The sequence below is a fragment of the Eretmochelys imbricata genome, chromosome 18, assembly GCF_965152235.1.
Source record: "Eretmochelys imbricata isolate rEreImb1 chromosome 18, rEreImb1.hap1, whole genome shotgun sequence".
Lineage (NCBI taxonomy): Eukaryota > Metazoa > Chordata > Testudines > Cheloniidae > Eretmochelys > Eretmochelys imbricata.
Genome location: NC_135589.1, coordinates 22,205,554 through 22,224,319, shown reverse-complemented (window position 1 = coordinate 22,224,319; position 18,766 = coordinate 22,205,554). Strand labels below are relative to the sequence as shown.

Genomic DNA, 18,766 nt, shown 5'->3' with positions numbered 1-18,766 from the left:
GATCAGATTAAATGAGTCTGGAATTTAGGTGGAGTCCCTCTTATGGTGGGAAGTCTGGCTCAATTAAACAGAGGGTCTCTTGCCCCCACTCCAAATTCCAATACTGTACTGGTTACCAGTCTGCATTGGTGAAGCTCAGAGAGCCCTTAGCAGCACTGTGGATGGTGCAGGACTTTGTAAAGAGCTCCTAGTTAGTTAGTGGTCCTACCTTTATGCGGTGTGCTAGGAAGATTGAGGGACAAGCTTCTGCCTTTATGGGGTATTCCAAGCTCTTACTCTGCCATTGGGTCTGGTTGGCGGTGGTTGTATGCACTTCTGTTGTGACTCTGGGTTTGGTGCACTGGACGCTGTCTAACCATGGTTTGTCTGCAATTTGTAGGAGCACTGTGTGTCTGCGCTGGCCCGTGTGGAGCGTACAGACTTCCTCTCGCCCATGTGCATTGGTGAAGTGGCTCACGTGAGTGCGGAAATCACTTACACCTCCAAACATTCCGTGGAAGTTCAAGTCAACGTGCTGTCGGAAAACATCCTCACAGGTAACTCCTGAGGCTGCCATGTTCCGTTTGCTTTGCTCTGGGGAAGTTGGTTCTCGGGAGAGCATGAAGCAGGTTAATTGGCAGGAGAGTTGCTCTTGCCTTATGGGGTCCTAGGAGCCTGATTGCCAGCCCTGTATTGAGGGGCAGTCGAAAAAGCTCTCTTCAGTTTCATATTTGGAAAGCCAATAAAAATGATGGCTGCTCCTCAGTTGCTTCTGTCTGTCCACCAATCAGCAACTGAATACTGGCTGGCTGCGCGGGTTTTCCATCTGTCTGACAGCATCCTTCTCTGATAATCTGTCGTAGCTGGTAATAATTTACCAGTCCCCTCCAGTATGGACTCTCCCTTGCTGCACTCTGAACACTGTGGTGAGATACGAAACGCCAGTCCCAAGCAGCTCACCTTGAGGAGGGGATCCTGGAGCAAGAGGAACCTAGGGAATGAATCTGGAGACTAATAGGCAAAGGCTGAATGGCCTGGTAAGGCAGGTCTTGGACAGTAATGAACAGCTAAGTTAACGTCCTCTAAAAGGAATCGCCTCTCTGGAGAAGTCCAGCAGGATGGCTTGTGGCAGTCTGTGCTTGGGTGTGCTGGGAAAGGTGAACTCCCCTTTCTGAGATGAGGGCCATTGTGCAGTAGCTGCCTCCTGATTGGCCTCTACCTGGAGACTGTGCAATGATAGCTACAGAGATGGTTTCCAGGTGACTGGGCCATGTCAGCGAAGAGTGAAAGGGCAGTTTTGTCTTGTTCAGAGTTTCTGGACAACACCTGTGCGGACTCTTGCTGGGATCCATGTAACCTTCATGTCTTCGCTCCACGTTCTGCACTGAGGCCTCCTGAGCAGATCCCAGAACTCGCCAGTCAGGGTTTCCTGGGCACTTCAGTCCGTATTTGCGGGAGGGGAGCGATCCCCTAAGCCCAGTTCTTCCTCCTTTGAGTGCTCCCAGCACGTCAGCACTGGTGCCGTCCTGTTCCCTAGGCGAAAGGCTTTTCCTTTCCTTTCCTTCTGGCCAGTAGAATCTGTGTGGACTGTGAAGCAATTTAAATAGGGGTCTGTGGCAAGCTCCGTATTCCCATTGGTGGCTTCCCTTCCTCCTCTCCCTGCCTCGCTCTGTGATCTCCGCACCGGGTGGGTAAATGTGTGTAAAAGGGTCTCCTAAGGGCCTGCCTACGCTATGCACCTCAGGAGGTTTGGTTAATATGTAGTTGTCCTCTGACTTAGTTACAACATGATGCCAAGCAGTAGCCTAGCTGGAACCTTAACCATGTCTTGAAGCCAAGCTAACGTCTTGGAACTATCCAAGGTTCCAGAGATGTCGCTGTCCAGTGATCACGTCTGCCATTGCCTCCGTAATCTCCTCAAGTTTCAGAATGAAGATACTTGAGCTAACAAAGGCATATTTTGTATGAGCAATCCTAGTGGTAGAATAGCCCCAAGACCGAATGAGTTCTGTGGGCCAGTGGAGTCCATGGGGAAAGCTCTGTAACGAGTATTAAGTTTCTCTGGCGCACGTTTTCCTGGGAAAGGCTCCAACAGATCTTCAGTGGTACGGAAGAACTAGGATGTAGCATGACACTAGCAGTGTGCTGTAAGGTCATCCTGAGTCTATTCTTGTTAGCTAGATTGCCAGTGATACTGATGCAATCTAAGACTATAGCTAGCAGGTGAATTGATAAAAGCCTAGAAGACAGGGTTGTTTGCAGTCTTGTTGTAACCATGTAGGTCCCAGAATATTAGAGACACAAGGGCTAGACCTGGCCCAGACCTGAAGAAAAGCTCTGTGTAGCTCAAAGCTTCTTTCTTTTGCCAACAAAAGTTGTCCAATAAAAGCTATTACTTCACCCCCCTTGTCTCTCTAGAAGGCAGGGTGGCAGAGAGTTCAGTTTCATTACTGCTGTAATGTCTGCATGATGATTAAGACTTAGTGCTGCGTCTGGGAAGAAAGATGTGCTGCGCAAGTCAAGCCCCTTTGGCAGCCTTCTCTTCCATGTGCAGGCTGCGAAGTAACTGAACACGTGATTATACAACGGTAAGGAGAATGAGACGCAAAAAGAACAGGAGGACTTGTGGCATCTTAGAGACTAACCAATTTATTAGAGCATGAGCTTTCGTGGGCTACAGCTCACTTCATCGGATGCATAGAATGGAAAATATAGTAAGAAGATTATATATATAATACACATACAGAGAAGGTGGAAGTTGCCATACAACTGAGAGAGGCTAATTAATTGAGCTATTATCAGCAGGAGAAAAACTTTTGTAGTGATGATCAAGATGGCCCATTTAGACAGTTGATAAGAAGGTGTGAGGATACTTAACATAGGGAAATAGATTCAGTATGTGTAATAAGAAAAGGAGTACTTGTGGCACCTTAGAGACGTTACCATGTCTCTAGTTGTACAGATGGGCTTTGCAGTGAGAGTTACTCTGGCGGAACATGCTGGCCATGTGGCAAGGATAACATGGCTGATGAAGGCAGCTTGGGACTTCAAGCTAGAGCAGGGTGGCAGGAGAGCACTGCTTTACAAAACACTTAGCTCTGAAGAAAGCCTTCTTTTGCTGTAAAAGTGATTGGATTGCCTCTTTGTCGTCTTCTCCCTCTTGCCTGGTTCAGGTGTAGTGATCTCTCGGGTTTTGAATTCCTATTTCATGCTGGCTTTTTACCTGGTGGTCAGAATTTTCTTCTCATTGGTGGAGAAGGAATCTTTCCTTGTTTCTCTTTCTAAGCCTGCCTGACTTGCAGTAGGGGCATAGTGGGGAGTGATACCTGTGCCTTACGAGTCTGTCTTTAGCCCTGACAAGTTTGCTTGAAGTCTTTAAATGTAGTTGGATTGCTAGATGCTCTTTATGTAGCACCCGTGTTTATGTAACCATTAGGGAAGTACGCATTCAGGGCAAGCCAAGTGTGTGAACACCATACATGCTTTCAGGGCTGTTGAAATGGTCAGAACTCCATTTGGCTCTGGTTGCAGTTGTTTTCTCAGTGCAGTGAAGGTTTAAATGCATGGCCACAAAAGAAGACTGCAGTTAAATGTGGTGCTATGATTTTCTTTAAAATGTACTCTCTCCCTTTGAAGAGAGCAGCCCCGCATTGTGGTGTGCTCTTAGTGTTCCACTTGTGTGTCTAATTAGAACTGAGTGTTGACAGCATACGCAGTAAATATTTAGTTTTACATTTTAATAGTGATGAGAGGATGGGCAGGAAAAAAGAAAAAATTATTGCCATCTATGCTGTATGTTAATGACGGTGTGTGATTTCTCCCCACCTCTAAGTTGCCCTGGCATCTGATCTGCTGTCTGCATCAGAATGTTCTGTCTACACTAGATTTGGAGCAGGTACCACGTTCCCTCTTTGTTGCACTCCATGCTCTGGGATTCTAATACCTGTACGTGTTTTAGGTTTTGGAACTCAAACAATTGCTGTGTGCTGATTTAAATTTTCAGGCAGGGTTGTTCTGATCCATTAGACGTAGTACTAATTTTGCAGACTCGGCTGCAGCATCAGGCTTTAGTCAATCAGGATGGTGTCTGTAGCTTAATAGGATGAACCTTTGGCTCTGGTTTGAGCTGAATATTCTCTTCCCAGGCAGTAGTAACCATGGTAACCCATTTTCATCTTCCCACATGGCAACGGCAGGAGGCTACACGCACAAGCTTTTTACGATTCTCTTAAACTGGTGTTTGCGTTGACATAGGCACAGCACTCCCTGTGTCGGAGTCTCTCGGCAGAGCGGTGCTGCAGACCTGGCATGTCTGCGCTCTGAGAAGTGACTTTCCTAATTGATTCCAAGGTTTCTGTTAAGCCTAATCTGTTGGTACATGTGTGCTCTGGTAAAGTCCTACAGGTCTCTTTCCAATACAGAAGGGGGAAAAAAAAACCCAAAATTTTCAAACCCAAATGTCAGAAGCTGCTGGTACCAGCCAACTGCTGAAGGCTCCTTCACACTCAAAGCTTCTAGGGAAAACGATTAAAATTAGCAGAGAGCTTGTGTGCTGATAGTCATGTCCTTCCTGCCTTGTTACTCGCAGCACCTGGCTGGGAGTAGATAGGTGCTCTTATCTATCCTAACATTACGTAGGAAACTCTCCACCTTCAGATTGTGCCGTGCAGCGCCCCGGAATCCCCGCCGGAAGCTGAAACCCTTAAGACGTGCCCTCAAGGGGGGTGGCTGGGCGGGGAGGAGCTCCACTGTGCAGAACCTCCTGCATTCTGTCTAGTACTATGGTCTGTGTACATGGAACACCCGTTCCTGGGAAACTGCTGACTCTTGTGTGTACACTGGGGACTCTGAATGGCCTGACGTGAAGTGTTGTGGCTCAGGCTAGACTTCTTAGCTTTCTCCAACCCTCAGTGTTGGTCTGACCCTGGCTGTTAGCGGAATGAATGCATGGGGGCGGGCAATAAGGGGAGCGAAGAGAGCACGCTGTCTCCAGAGGGCTCCGTGAAGGCTCTGGCTGGCCTGCTGGACACAGGTACAACCAGCGCTTGTCTGCAGCTTTCTTGAAAACCTGCTGCCTCTTGGCCTTCTCACTGGAATGCTGGTGATCTCGGTACAGTTCACAATGGACAACACCCCAGTCTGCAAACTACAGTAGATAACTGAGGAGAAATAGCAGCAGGGCTGTGTGGATTTGGGCATGTGCTAGCAAGAAGGCCCAATGGGGGTGACCACGCCTTCATCCCAGATTAGGGCTAAGGAAAGGGAAGAGTTACAATCCCCATTGGGCTCCCCCTGTGGCTAGACATAGTAACTCCATCTGGAAGGGAGTGTCTTCCTGTTCTCCTCACTTTCCTTTTGCTTGCACAAGGTCTTGTTCATTGCCATAGTTTGGTGTCTGACTAATCCGCCCTCAGCCCTGTCTCTCGGAGCCACCCCCTCTTCCCAGAACCATGATTTAGCGTCAGTTGCTCTGTTGTTGCAGCCCCCACGCTTCTCTAGCAGGTGGATACTTATTCTAGTGAATTTTTTCAGACATGTGTGTTGTACTCCTGTCAGGGTAAAAAAAAAAAAAAAAAAAAAATCTAAATATATCCTGTAAAGTAAAACTTGAAATTAGGTACAATGATTTTGCTGCTTTAAATTGTCAGTCTAGTTTGTCAGGAAAATGTGACTTTAAAAAAAGTTTCGCCCTCAAGTTTCATCATCTTGTGACTTTAAACAGCAAAAATATTAAAATCCCCAGTTTCACTTGAGGAAACCAGTGGAAACTGCAGTTCAGCCTAAGCTATTCATAACAAACGAATAGATTAGATTTGACATCATTTGATTTTAAGAGAAGCAAAGGACTAAACTAAAAACTGCATCAAAAGGTTGTCAAATCATTTCCATTTTAAGCAAGTTTTTTTGCAAACAAATTGCTACTCAATCTAGTAATGTGAACGGTTGCGGAGAACAAACGCTAGTGTTGGATCTGAGCTTGGGAGTTGATGCAATGTTCTGTTTGAGTAACAGGCCTGGAGGAGATTGTCTAACTCTTGAGCAAAGCAGAAATGTCCTTTATTTTAATTGCGGCGCTTAAAGGTAGCAACTAGATGAAAATAAATCTTGTTTGTATAGTACCCTGTGTCTCCTGTTGCCTCTTGTAGCACTGAGGGCTGAGCCAGTGTGGGGGTTGGGCGGCTAATCTGAGCAGACATTGTTAACTGACACCTTTTGTTAATGTCAAACCCTTCCAGACCTGTGCGAACCTACCAGTCCTTCCAGTGAAAGAGATCAAGAGAAACTAATGGTTGGTTTTCCTCTCTCATTCAATGTTAACCTATGGATTTTTTTTGTTTGTGATGCAGCATATTAGAGCATCTCGTTATCATCCAGTTCATGGCTTGTCCCCTTCCCTTGTGCCTGAAGTGGGACGGTGGACCACCTGTGTAGTCAGTTTCCCTAGCCTTGTGCTGCCTTCATAATGCAAGTCATTCAGAAGCCTCTCAGCATCCTGTGTGTTGAGAGGGGTTTCTTGCTTGGTTGATCAATGGATTGCAAAGTAATGTGTTCACTGTCGCAGGGTGAAAAGCATCTGAAAACCCTACGCTTTATCTCACCACTGCTGCAGTTTGTCTGCGCTACCAGTCTGAGAGAAGTGTAAAAAAATTACTCGCTTTCACCTTCTGTTTTTCTTGTTCTGTCACAGTGCTGCCATCTGGGAGGTGCAGACACTGAAAGAAAATGTTTACATCCAAACTGTTTCTTGGGAAAATTTTTGAAACCTCTTATAAATACTAAACTTTTTATTAATGTAGCCTACATTTAGGGCCTAAGCTATCAGGTCCTGAATGTATTTTCATATACTGCTCACCTGGACCCTAACTAGTATATGTCTTAAAAGTAGCTGAAGAGCCTCATGTGAGAGATGTGCTAGGACAGGGGGTCTCATACTGGGCATCGGGACCCCTCAGGGGGTCACGAGGTTATTATGTGGGGGGTCGCAAGCTGTCAGCCTCCGCCCCAAACCCCGCTTTGCCTCCAGCATTTGTAATGTTAAATAGATAGTGTTCTTAATTTATAAGAGGGGTCGCACTCAGAGGCATGCTATGGGAAAGGGGTCACCAGTACAAAAGTTTGAGAACCACTGTTCTAGGATTACAGGGTATTACCGTTAAGGAACGGTTTGTGCAGGTTAGTTCAATAGTCTTGAATGGTTTTCCCCTTCCGTTGAGTATAAGGCTGTGTCTACACCTCACTTTCTCTGAAAATGTCCTGCGAGTTCCCTGCCACTGGACAGCCCTCTAGCATAGACAAGGCACTGCTGTTCCTGTCGGTGCATTTAACCTTGCTCCCAGCAAGGCTAGATGACGTGGTTCAGGGAAGAAAGCCGCCAGCTGCCAATGCCTCGTCTACACCTGCACTACCGTTGGTGTGGCTGCCTCCGTGTTAACGAAATGGTACACAGGAAAAGCCGTGTCGGGGGCATCCATACTGAGGCTAATAGTCCAGAGTAATAACCCGCAGCTCTGTCAATGAGCCAGAGGCCTGGATGTTTGTTGACTTGCAGTATTTGGAACAGTCATGAAACCCTACCTTTCTTGAGTTTGTTGACACTTAAGTGATTTTGCTTTGCTGTGAATGTGATGTAAGAGTTCAGGCTAGAGTTACTAGAGCAACTTTTCTCACTTGTCTTAATACACTTTGGCTAATTCAACTGATGTTTTTAAATGATATGCTACTGTAAGTATTGTAAAATAAACCTTATAGTAATTATTTCCTTGACAGTTGGAGTGATTTGTGCCTCAGTATCCTTGAAGTCAGCAACTACAGTTTCTGAAGAATAGACTGAGCAGCAAGAAGGCCCAGGATGGTTTTGGTGCTAGCTTGGAACTCAGACTCAATTTAAGTTCTGCCCTTCACCACAGACTTCCTGTGTGATCTTGGTCAAGTCATTTAGTCTCTCTGTGCCTCAGTTCTCCATCTGTAAAATGGGGATAATGGCACTTCCAGGCCTCACAGAGATGGTGGATAAATGCTTTAAAGATTGAGGCATTCTGAAATGATAATGGAAGCCACACACCTAAGATAGGAGTCTTACCTTTATGCAGTAAAGGTCTCTTCGTGCTTGCTGTCCCAGAGATTTGCATCCAAAAGCAGAGTTTATAGATCTAACCAAATTTGTTACACAGTCTACCCTTGTTTCCAGTGGCTTCATTCATACAAGAGCATCATGATGAGGAACAATTTTGCTTTGACATTTGCCTAGAGTATCCATAGCAGTAGCCTTGAAAGCCACATCTATCTTCCTGATTTACCTAAACCCCTTGTTTTAGAAGTAGATCCAGCTATGCAAACTCGAAGTACTGCTATTCAGAAGAGGGGCGAGAGACTGATCACCTAAAAGCACAGCTGGGTAGAGGATTCCTTTACAAGGCCGCAGCGTTTCGGGCATTGACTCTCCTGTGAAGCTGCTGCTGTTCTCGGAGCCCTGAGACCACCAATAGAAGGCAGGTGTAAAAGCAGGTCTGGCAATGACAAGACTGAGTCACTTTGTGAGTATCGTGGTAACCACCTCAGCAGCACCTGCAGGGAAAAGCAACAGTAAGCCAGGCTCTGCCCAAGAACAGCAGCAGCTTAATGGCAAGAGCGTCACTAACATTAAGAACAGCAGGTCGATGTGGCAGTGTGTGCAAGGGGCAGCAGAGGTCTGAATGCTGGCTGTTGGCGCAAAGAAAATTCTGGCTAAGACGGGGAGCTGCTGCAGCATACTGTATTGTCAGTGACCTCATTATAATGGTGATGAACCACGCAGTGGAAGAGAGGGTTGGGAGATGTTTTGGAGACTTGGCACTGTAAATGTTGCTGCTCGGCCATAGGAACAGCTGACCTTTATGCGTTCCTGCATCCAGCTTCAGAAAGAATTTGAGTATCTCTACTATCCCTGTAGGCATTTAATTTATGTGGGGCTTGGGGGTCAGCATGGCTGCTCTTGGCGATGGCCATTCATGCCCATTCCTTTGCAGAAAATATTTGTTTGTTAGCGAGAGGCATGTCTACAGGTTCAATCTCCTCTTCTACAAATTGTCAGCTAATAAATACCATGCAAAGCAAGAGAGCCTCCTCTCCCAATTCTCCCCTCCTTCTCACCTGCAGCACTAACAATGCCAGGATCTTCCATTTTACTAGTCAGTTCGGGCACATGCCTTTATACTTAACACAGTCAGCTTTGCAACAGTAATATTAAATAGCAAAATTGTAAACGTATATGGATGTGATTGCGGGAGAATTACACTGGAAGAGAAGTGCAGCTCTTGAGACTTAAAATACTCCTTGGGAATTACAGTTCTGATGATTTTTATTAAAGAATGGGGGGGGGATTTTTTAATGAACTTGTTTTGCATAATTTAGTGCACATTGTTCAGAGGCCTGAAAAGGGTCTGCTCATGTGGTTGCCATGGTAACCATCTTGTCAGGATAGTTTTAGTTGGGTGTAACAGTGATTCTTATTCCCAAAAGCGTGTTGTCAAGTCCACTCTCAGTCAAAGTGCAGCAGAAACGTTTTCCATATTATTTGCCTGTAGTTGAAAAATGATGCAGAATCATAGCTAAATGCAGCATTTCTATTAGTGACAGGAAGTTCATGTGCAGCCCTGGCAGGACCTGGCCTAATGAATGTGATTTAGCAGCATCTATTCAAGCTCAGTGCATTCTTGTACCCATATTTTGCTCTTGTGTGGGTAGCCTGCTTTCGTGGCAGATCTGCTCAGGGTGTGAAACCAGGCCCTGGGTTCTGCAGGGAAAGGCTCCTGTTGCCGGGAAAGGTTTGGAGGAAGCCAAGCTGATGTTTGAGAGGCTTGTAAGGTAAGCCTGGGAAGTCTGGGTACCCTCTTCTTTACTGGGGACGTTTTGTTGAGGCTCCCAATTTTTTAGGGAGGTCTCTTGCAGGGGACTAGAGATACAGGTACCTAGTGCTGGCTTGGACTAGTCTCCAGGCTACAGGGACAGGCTTATTTGTTGCAGGCATTAAAAGAATAGTCAGCAGCAACTGTTATGATGAAAGTCAGATGTTTTGTAGTTAAAGTAAGGGGAGGGTGTGCCTTGAAGTCTGATTGTGCTTCGAGCACCCACCCAGACACTGCCTCACTGCCAGGTCCTATTGCCAGTTCTTTTGTGTCTGACTCCAGAGCGTGCGCTCTCCTAATGTCCCCCATGGCCTTCCAATGAATTTTAGGCATTCGTTTATCACAATGAGCCGTGTGGGGCAGTTTGGGGGCTAGCTGGACGATTGGAGTTTGACCCTTAAAATTTCAGACAGATGAGAACCTTGCTGTCTAGTATAGAAATGACTCACACTTGCTGAGATCCCCACTTGGGAATCTGCATCTACAGTTTGGTGCTTGCTCCACTGTGAAGAAGAGATGATGTAGGGTCCCATGCTGCACAGGGAGGCCACAATGCTACCGATTCTAGATGTATGCTTTCCTCTGCAGTTTGCCTGGCATGCCACAAACTCTCCTGTTTTATAACATGCAGAACTTGCTGCTGGGAATATTGGAAGGAGATGGCACAGCCAACTTCAGCAGGGCTAGAGTAGATGGGCCTCACCTGTCTCCGACTTAAAGATCTGTCAGCCCAGGATCCGTCACCCCCGCCGGCTGGCTTGTTAATGGCTGTATTGACAGCAGGCCAGTGCATGTGATTGAGTGCCCAGACCAGAGGTGAATTACCGTCCGTTTATCTAACAGCTCTGTCTTGGCTGAATAGTTTGCACGCACCATGGATGCTAGTTTCTGAGCTTGATGTCATTGGAGTCATTGACCATTTGACTTCTGGAAATATTTAGACATAAAATAATCCTGTCAGAAGGAATTCCGCATTTTGTTATATAAGGTTTTTTGGCAAGATATTTGGAGTTTTTAAATTCAGTGTCAGAGCTAATTTGGCACTGAAAACATGACTGACTTTTTTTTTTGAAGAACAACACAAGAGCTCATCTGGTCTCCTTTCACATCTGCTCTGTATCCTTCCACCAGCTAATCTTATACCTGTATGTATTGTGTTTAGATGCTTCCCCAAAGGTAGGATTCATTAAACCACGAGTTTTTAGAAATTGTGCAAATAAACATTAAACACATGAATTCCCAACCCCTGCTCTAAACACGAACTGTGATCTTCCACCTCAGTGGTTGTTTCATGTACAGTGCACATTCTAAGCATTCTAAACCTTCAGCAGAAGCTAATGAGCCCCTGCAGCACTTGATAAAATCCTTTGCATTATACTGGATGCTTGTTTCAGCTAATTTCTAGCAATCATTAGCATTTAAATCTGCTTTTTAAGAGGTCACCCTGCTTAGCAGGTCAAGGTGCCACTTAGCAGTAACATTGCAGTCAGAGGGCCTGTGTCACTCAAACAACGTGCTACACTTACACATTTAAGGGACAAAGCGCTAACTGTCTGTAGGGCTGCTATGGAAGGTTCAAGCAGCATTGCTGGCAGGATAGCTTCCTGTCCATCTCTTGCCGAACGCAGCGGTTGGCGCATGCATTTCTGCCAGTCCTGGAATTCCTCAGTCTGACCCAATGTGGCATAATAGACTGAGTGGGGGGTCAGAACACAGCATGTGCTAATGTTATACTGGAGCCTCAGTCTCTTAAGCCATGACAGTGTCACTTGGTGATCAGCTGCTTGCTCGTGTGCAGCTCAGACACGACAGGTACCAAAGAGGTCCGCTGTAGCAAGCGTTCCATGCTAACAAGCAAAAACATGATGATGGTTCTCTGCCATTGTTCAGCTCTTTCTCTGATGCTGGCACATGGCATCCAGAGAAGTCTCCTCAAGTCCATTCCCTTGTCGGGGGGGATGTGGGGGGTGGGCTCTGTCCTCAGTGATGCTCTCCCTATGTATTCCTATAGAATGAGCATGGGGAAGGGAGGACATGAAGCTATGTGGGGAACACCAGATAATCAACTGGAGCAAAGCCCTAGGCCTTGGGAGGCTTAATTAATGGTTTATACAGCTCTTTGCCATTCTCCAATCTCTTTGGTGCATCTCCAGGAAATTAGCTGCTGTATCTGGGCTTCTTGCTTTTGTTACCCATCATCCTCAACGTAGCTTTCCTTGTACAGAATTTATGCTCCTAAAGTGCTACACAGGCTTTACTGCCAGGTGTTTCCAATGTATCTGTATTTTTAACACTTTTTTTTCTTTTCTTTTTAAGGTGCGAAGAGGGTGACTAATAGGGCAACTCTGTGGTATGTGCCTCTTTCTCTAAAGAACGTGGACAAAGTCCTGGAAGTTCCTCCTATTCAGGTAACTACCTATACGTTCGCTCAGAATCCTTACACTCAGAACTTAGTGTATGCGTTTGCAGAGATTTGGAGTAGGGCGTATTCTATTCCAGAGTCTTAACGTTCATTTTTCTAACTAAAAGTTGACATGTCTCCCTCCAGGCCAGTCGGAGCAGGTGCAGCATCAGAGTAATACTAGCTTTGCTATTACGATGTCCCATTTCAGGGGTGTGGGCAGTTTTGTGTTTCTTCTTTCTCCCCCCTCACTTCTCTTTGAGGAAAAGATGCTCTGACTAATGTAACTACTGTATCTTCACCACTTTGAGGGTACTGAAGCAGGTGGCAGTGATCTCAGGAAATATTGCACCACAGAAAATGAACTTCTTTACACCATAGCCAAGTGAGACTTAACCAGTTAATGCAAGAGAGCAAGGCATAAATTAAGCTATTGAAGTCTCTCCTTTCTCCTTTAAGTGGGAGAGCTGACAGACTTGGCTTTGCGGAAGGAGAGGATGCTGCTCTTCAGGACTCAAACTGGCTGTTTCCAGAAGGATCTGTAGATGCTCTGAGGCCACAGACTGTACTTTTGAGCTCTATTGTCACTAGATACAGCGACCAAGATGCGTAGACCTGGAAGGGGTTCAGTACCTGTGTGCAACCCACAAAAAGGCTGGTACTAAACTTACCGGATAAAATAGCTGTGCTTTGAAGAGCAACAAAATGACTCTAGAAGAACTTTCTTTAGCTTTCAAGTAATTAAAGTGCAGGGATGAAACAGAGTCTGTATTTTGGTGTCAGAGTGACAAATCCTTAAGGATAAGGATGTAAAAATAAATGAGTGACTCATCCTAAACTCTCCTTCTAAATAAACATATGTTCAGGGAAATGCTTTGTACAACCATGTGTGCGCCAGAAAATATCTCTAGCTAGTCTAGACTAATCACCTGCTAAGTGTACATATGTAACAGGGTTCACTCACCATGGTGGTGCTGCCTGCTGGCTGTCTTGGGAATTAGCTCTGTGCCCTCTTCAGGTGGTGTCTTGCTGTTGTGACTCCTGGTCTAGGGCCCACGTCTCTCCAAGGACCGCATCATCCTCTTCAGCGACACAGCCCTCTGCCCGTGCCACACACTTAGGTGGACCTGCAGTCTGCTGTTCAGCCACTTCCCTTAGTGGCTACTGCAGCAACTTGTCTGGACACTTCCTCGTGGCCCCAGCGTCCTCTTTGCCCTTGTCTCAGGGCCTCAGCCTGCAAATGCAGCAGCCAGCCAGGAGCGCTCTCTCACTCCCCCTGTCCCTGCTCACAGCACTGTTCTGTCCAGGGTGCTGGCAGTTCTCTCAGCTCTCCAGAGACACAGTCCTTCCTCCCTAGACTCCCAGCAGAGAACTGAACTCCTCTGCCCTGCAGCTCCCTTTTCATATGGGCCTGCTTGGTCCTGATTGGCTGCTCCCTTCAGCCCTTCCTGATTGGCTGCCTCCTGCGCAGCCTCCCTAGGGCTCTATTAACCCCTTAGAGTCCAGGGTGGGGAAGGCACCCCATCAAAACAGAAAATACTTTGTCAAGTTAGAATTAGCTTTTCACCTCATCCATATGTCCTGTAATTCTCCTTCTCCTACAATCGGAGTTCTAACATGTATGCAGTCCTCTAAAATATCTTTTGGTTGACCCCTTCTACTGTTAAAAAAAATATATAATATCCCCCCCCCGGGTCCCCCCTCCCAGTCAGATATGACTGAGTGACCAAAATGTCAAGTTTGAAATACCTGAGTTCTCTGGGGCTACAGGTTTTGAGGAAGGTTTTCCACTACTCCCAGCTCTTCTCTGCCAAAGCGTTGACTTGGTTTGCTCAGTATTGGGACTTGAGGCCTGATCCAATTTGGCCCGCTTGAGTCAGTGGGATTCTTTCCACTGACTTCAGCGGGAGTTGGATCAGGCTCTTGGTGAAGAATTTAGGTAGGTTCTTAAAGGTTAAGAATAGTAAGAAAAAAACTGGAAGGTGAGACTAAAGAAAAGAGGTGTGGGAAACGGGTGTAACTGTCTAGTGAAATTGCAGGTCGCCTCAAAAGTGAGATTTATGGACTGTCCTGTCCTGGCCAAAGTCTTTATATTCACTGGTGAATACTATGTGTAGTAAACCACGTACTTTTACGTGTGACGTGACCTTTCCTTTGTGGTGGTGGTCTTACATTTTGCTTTCTGATAGCGTGAGGCCTTTCTCCTTCCAGTCCCTAATGAATCATGCACACCTGTGGTGTTTCATAACTAATGATTGGGTGCATAATTTTACTTCCAAATGATCTTCCATGTTTTGGCATGTCAGGCGCCTTGACATAAACTCATTCGTTGCCTAACAGAGTCTTAAGGGAACTGTAAACATCAACACAGCTCTTCAGTCGGCTCTGCCAATGTAGTCATTGGAGCTACTCTACTTTTGAGTGCATTGGATTTGCATTGCCAAGAGAGGTTAATCCTGTTAATGAGCTGCTCCCTCTGGTCTGCTCCACCTCCAAGATCTTTCTCAGTACGTGTTAGAGGAAAATTCCTGTGACCGAATGAATCGAGAGTCTAAAGTGGGATATTTTTGTTCTTTACTCAGCAATTGTTTGCTTCAGACTTCGGGTAGCACATTCTCTCTCTTCCTGTACTCGGATGTCTCCTTCCAGGAACTCTTGAGTCCTTGAAGTCCCCTGCCAGTATGTTAGTGACCAATATTTCATCTAGCAGGATGGAGGATTCATATACCTCTTACCTGGAAAAGATTTGTTGAGCACAGAGTTGTGATTCCAGCATTTTCCCTGCCAAGCTACATCTCTCACCAAACACATCTCTCCTTTCTGTCTCCAGATCAGAATAAGTTTATTTATCTGGTATTTTACTCTTCTTCCAGAGTACTAAGGACTTGAGTCAGTTTCCCAAACATCCTCTCCTCTTACCCTATCTGAAAGGACTTAAAACCCTACTCTTCCTGTGATCTTTTATGCAATTTGTCAAGCTCAGACTTTGGTCATTTTAGAGGGTTTCAAAACCCATCTTAACTTGTCGTCTTGGTCAGAGCCCAAATAACCATTTGAAACAAGAGGTTGATGCCTCATTTAGATGATAAATGAGGTTTCATTGTTACCCCATCCAAACTTAATTAAGTTCTTTACAGTTACACCTCTGAGGTCTGAATGAGCTGGCTGATGTGTCTTGGTTTTAATTGAGTTAATATAATATATTAAAGTCTCCAGTAAAAGCCATTGTTATGTCTGATATTGGCCTGATAATAGATGTGCTATTGCCAGCAAAATGTTAATTAGGGCATTAGGTTACCTTTCACGTGTTCCCCCACACATGTATGAATGTGCTCTCCAAATCAAAATGGCAAGGGACAATCTGCCTACCCAGTACTTAAACTCTCTTTACTGGTGAGAAGCTGCTGTTGTCTAAGCTGTATTCTCTTCAGGACTGGTACTGATGCAATTTTGCTCAATTTATTTATTTGGATCTTTCGGGTGGGTGAGAGAGGCAAGGAGACCAAGCATGGAAAATTTCAACCTAAAAGGTGACTGCTTCAGGAAGTCGTGTGTGGAAAGTGGCTTGTAAGAAAGTACCCTGAAGTGTGGCAGATGTTGTTAGATACCCACTCTAATACGTCTTGGGCTGCAGACTTGACTCCTTCAGGAGTGGTCAGCACCATGTGTAACTCCACCAGGTTCTCACCTCTGAATTCTAGTCTTATGATGTGGTTAATGCTCATTGACTCACCGAAGATACCAGGCTTCTCCATAGCCATTGCTATTGTGTAATTTATGGAGAAAGTTACACTTAAATCTATTCTCGGCATGTCTCTAAAAATGCCATGCTAAATTAACTAGCCATAGGGCAAAGTCCTCTCTAGTAACTTTCTGATTTGTTTGTGCCGACCAAAGTTATCGGCACACCTGAACTGTGAGTACAGGGCATTGACTATGAGCTAATAGGGTCCTGCTGTGCTGCACGTCTTCCATGTGAGAGCGGTGGGCAGTCAAACATCCACCTGGAGAGGCGGCCCTCTTCGGGCCGAAAACTTTAGACATCTTGCTTCTGTTGGGCTCTAGACTGGCATCTGTAGGTCTGTTTGCTGAAAATGATGGAGATAAAAGTTGATCTCGTAGGCAGCCTAGCTTAGTCCTCAGGATAAGCGCAGGAATTCCTCTGTCCAGGGCATCACTAGGGCAAATTCTGGAAGATTACATAGGCAACTTAGTAGGAGCCAGAGAACTGCCCCTTGTTATATTAGCATTGAGCAAGTTCAGCTGCCTGCATCTCAACTATAGAGGTGTGTTTTTCTGCTCAGGATCAAGTGCTGCATAATAGGACCTGTAGTTGCTGTAGCTACCCCACTGCACAATGCATATTGTTTGAAATTGGCTCCTGAACCTTGTGCTGGTATCCACTATAGCCAGCAAACCGATCTGGAATGCAGTGGCCACCAACACTTGTTCACTAACCTACTCAGTTAGGTAGCACATAAACTTCCATTAGAAAGTTTCTAATCCTGTTGTTGTGATACTCTAGTTCCCCCCACCCACTACTTGTCCTTCTCCAACACTTGCCTCCGGCACTAAAGGGAATGTCCTGATGTCAGCAGCATTGGAGACAAATGGCTGAGGCTGGGCACCAGTTTCCCCGCTGGCTTCACAATGGGAAGCACTTCCCTGTCTGAACACTGTTTAATATTAAACACTTACTGTTAACTCACTATTGATACATCATAAGACTTGCAGGGACTTTCTTCCATGCTGGGAATGGCAAATGTCACTCTTCTTCAAGATGACCACCACCATTAGGGAGCTGAGAGAAGTTTGCAAAGCCAGTTAAGTTATTGCTAAATGGTTGTAACTTTCTTTGGAGTACTCACCAGGTTTCTCCAGCACCCCCAAGCCGAGAACACCTAATAAGACCATTCTGCTGCCCTCCTGTAAACAAGCACTAACTTTGTTTGATAGGGCACGGTCATGATATTCTATGAGGAAATACGATTTAGCTGAAAGGAAGTTCATACACTGATTAAAAGTGGCTTTGCACTTCATTGGGGAAGCAGAACCATGGGAAGAAAACTAGTTAGACAGCACTAGAACAACAGACCTAATATATTCATATGTATCCTCTAATCTTCCTACAACCCACCTCCAGTCTTTGGGCAAACAATAATTTTGCCTGTGTGGCTTTTAAAAGCTTCGCTCAACTCTTCCCTGGGGAGAGAATTCAATAACTCCTGAGCAACATTTATTAAAATGGTAAAGGGGAAGAAAACTCTTTGACATAGGGTTAGCCTTAGAACCCAAACCCAAAGTTACAATGAGAGGTATTGGAATGAAGCTAATTACAATGGAGTTAGTGTAGTAAAGGTACTGTAATAGCTTCTTATGGGGAAGGGTCTTCTCCCTGGACTAATCTGTTTTGCTGGAGGTAATGACCAGAAATCATAAGATTTAACTGATACTTCTGCATTGTTGGGAAGCATAATATGCAGTAAGAGGGGATTGTTCTTTAAAAACACACACGCTTACGCTTCTTCTGGGGACCTGTTCTTAGTAACTGAAATGGACAAAGAATCCTAGCTGCTGAAGCTGAGTGAGCAGAGCTAGACTTGTTAACCTTGGAAATGGTCAGAATCTTACGTTTTGAGGTAAGTGTCAGAAGGTCAAGATGTATAATGCAGAGACATTTCTGCTTGCCCCACTGCACTGAGTAGACTACCTAGTTGTTCTGTACAATGTGTTGAGGGGCACAGCAGCTATGCGGCAGTGTATGCCACACCAGGCATTGAGAGCAATACCGAAAGCAGGGAAGCACTTGTCCCCTTGTGTGGTTGGCTGTGAAAAGAAACTGTTTTAGTTTAATAGGACTTTGCCCCTATCGAGCACTGGGACAGGCAACTCTGTTTGAAATGGCCGTAATGAGCTCCCAACCCGCACCCTATGAGCGATAGCTACTGATCTTATTTCTTTATGTCGCAAAGAATGATTGACTAGACTGCTAGTGAAGTTCAGTAGCTGGGCAAATGGGATCATGTGCAGAAAGTCTTAATGGGGGGAGTTTTGTCATTCCAATATACTGAGTGTATGATCAAGCAAGCCATCACTCCAGTGTCAGGGCTACATAGCTAACTGATGTCACTGCTTAGTATCCTCCAGGCTTTCAAGTGAAATAGAAACTACATTTTGGGATAGTATTACCAAGCTAACACAGCTATTCATTATATAAAGTTGAAATGCTCTTTCCCTCTTCTTACATAGGCATAGAATTCCCTTGCAAAAGCCACTTACAGCTTTTAAATGCTGAACCACCCCACAATGTCCTGAGTGAAGAATATTAATTTAAATAGTCTAGCTTAAACAGCTGATGTTCACCCCCAGCACAGGGACTGTGCATTCCTTTATCTGTACACAGCCAGATACACTGTGTTCAAAACAGTAAACAGTAGCTCAGGTTTGCCCATTTGTCTCCACATAGACCAGAGCAGGTGGGGCAGGGGATGGCAAAGGAGTA

The 18,766-nt window shown here is 45.4% G+C and overlaps 1 protein-coding gene across 2 annotated transcripts in view; it reads left to right on the top strand.

Annotated features, from left to right (window-relative positions):
• ACOT7 (acyl-CoA thioesterase 7) overlaps window positions 1-18,766 on the top strand; it is a 112,191-nt gene that overhangs the window by 30,093 nt on the left and 63,332 nt on the right. For both annotated transcript variants that reach the window (XM_077837414.1, XM_077837415.1), the window contains exons 3-4: window positions 380-536; window positions 12,180-12,271. In XM_077837414.1, coding sequence (XP_077693540.1) covers window positions 380-536; window positions 12,180-12,271 — 249 coding nt within the window. The remainder of the gene's footprint in view (window positions 1-379; window positions 537-12,179; window positions 12,272-18,766) is intronic.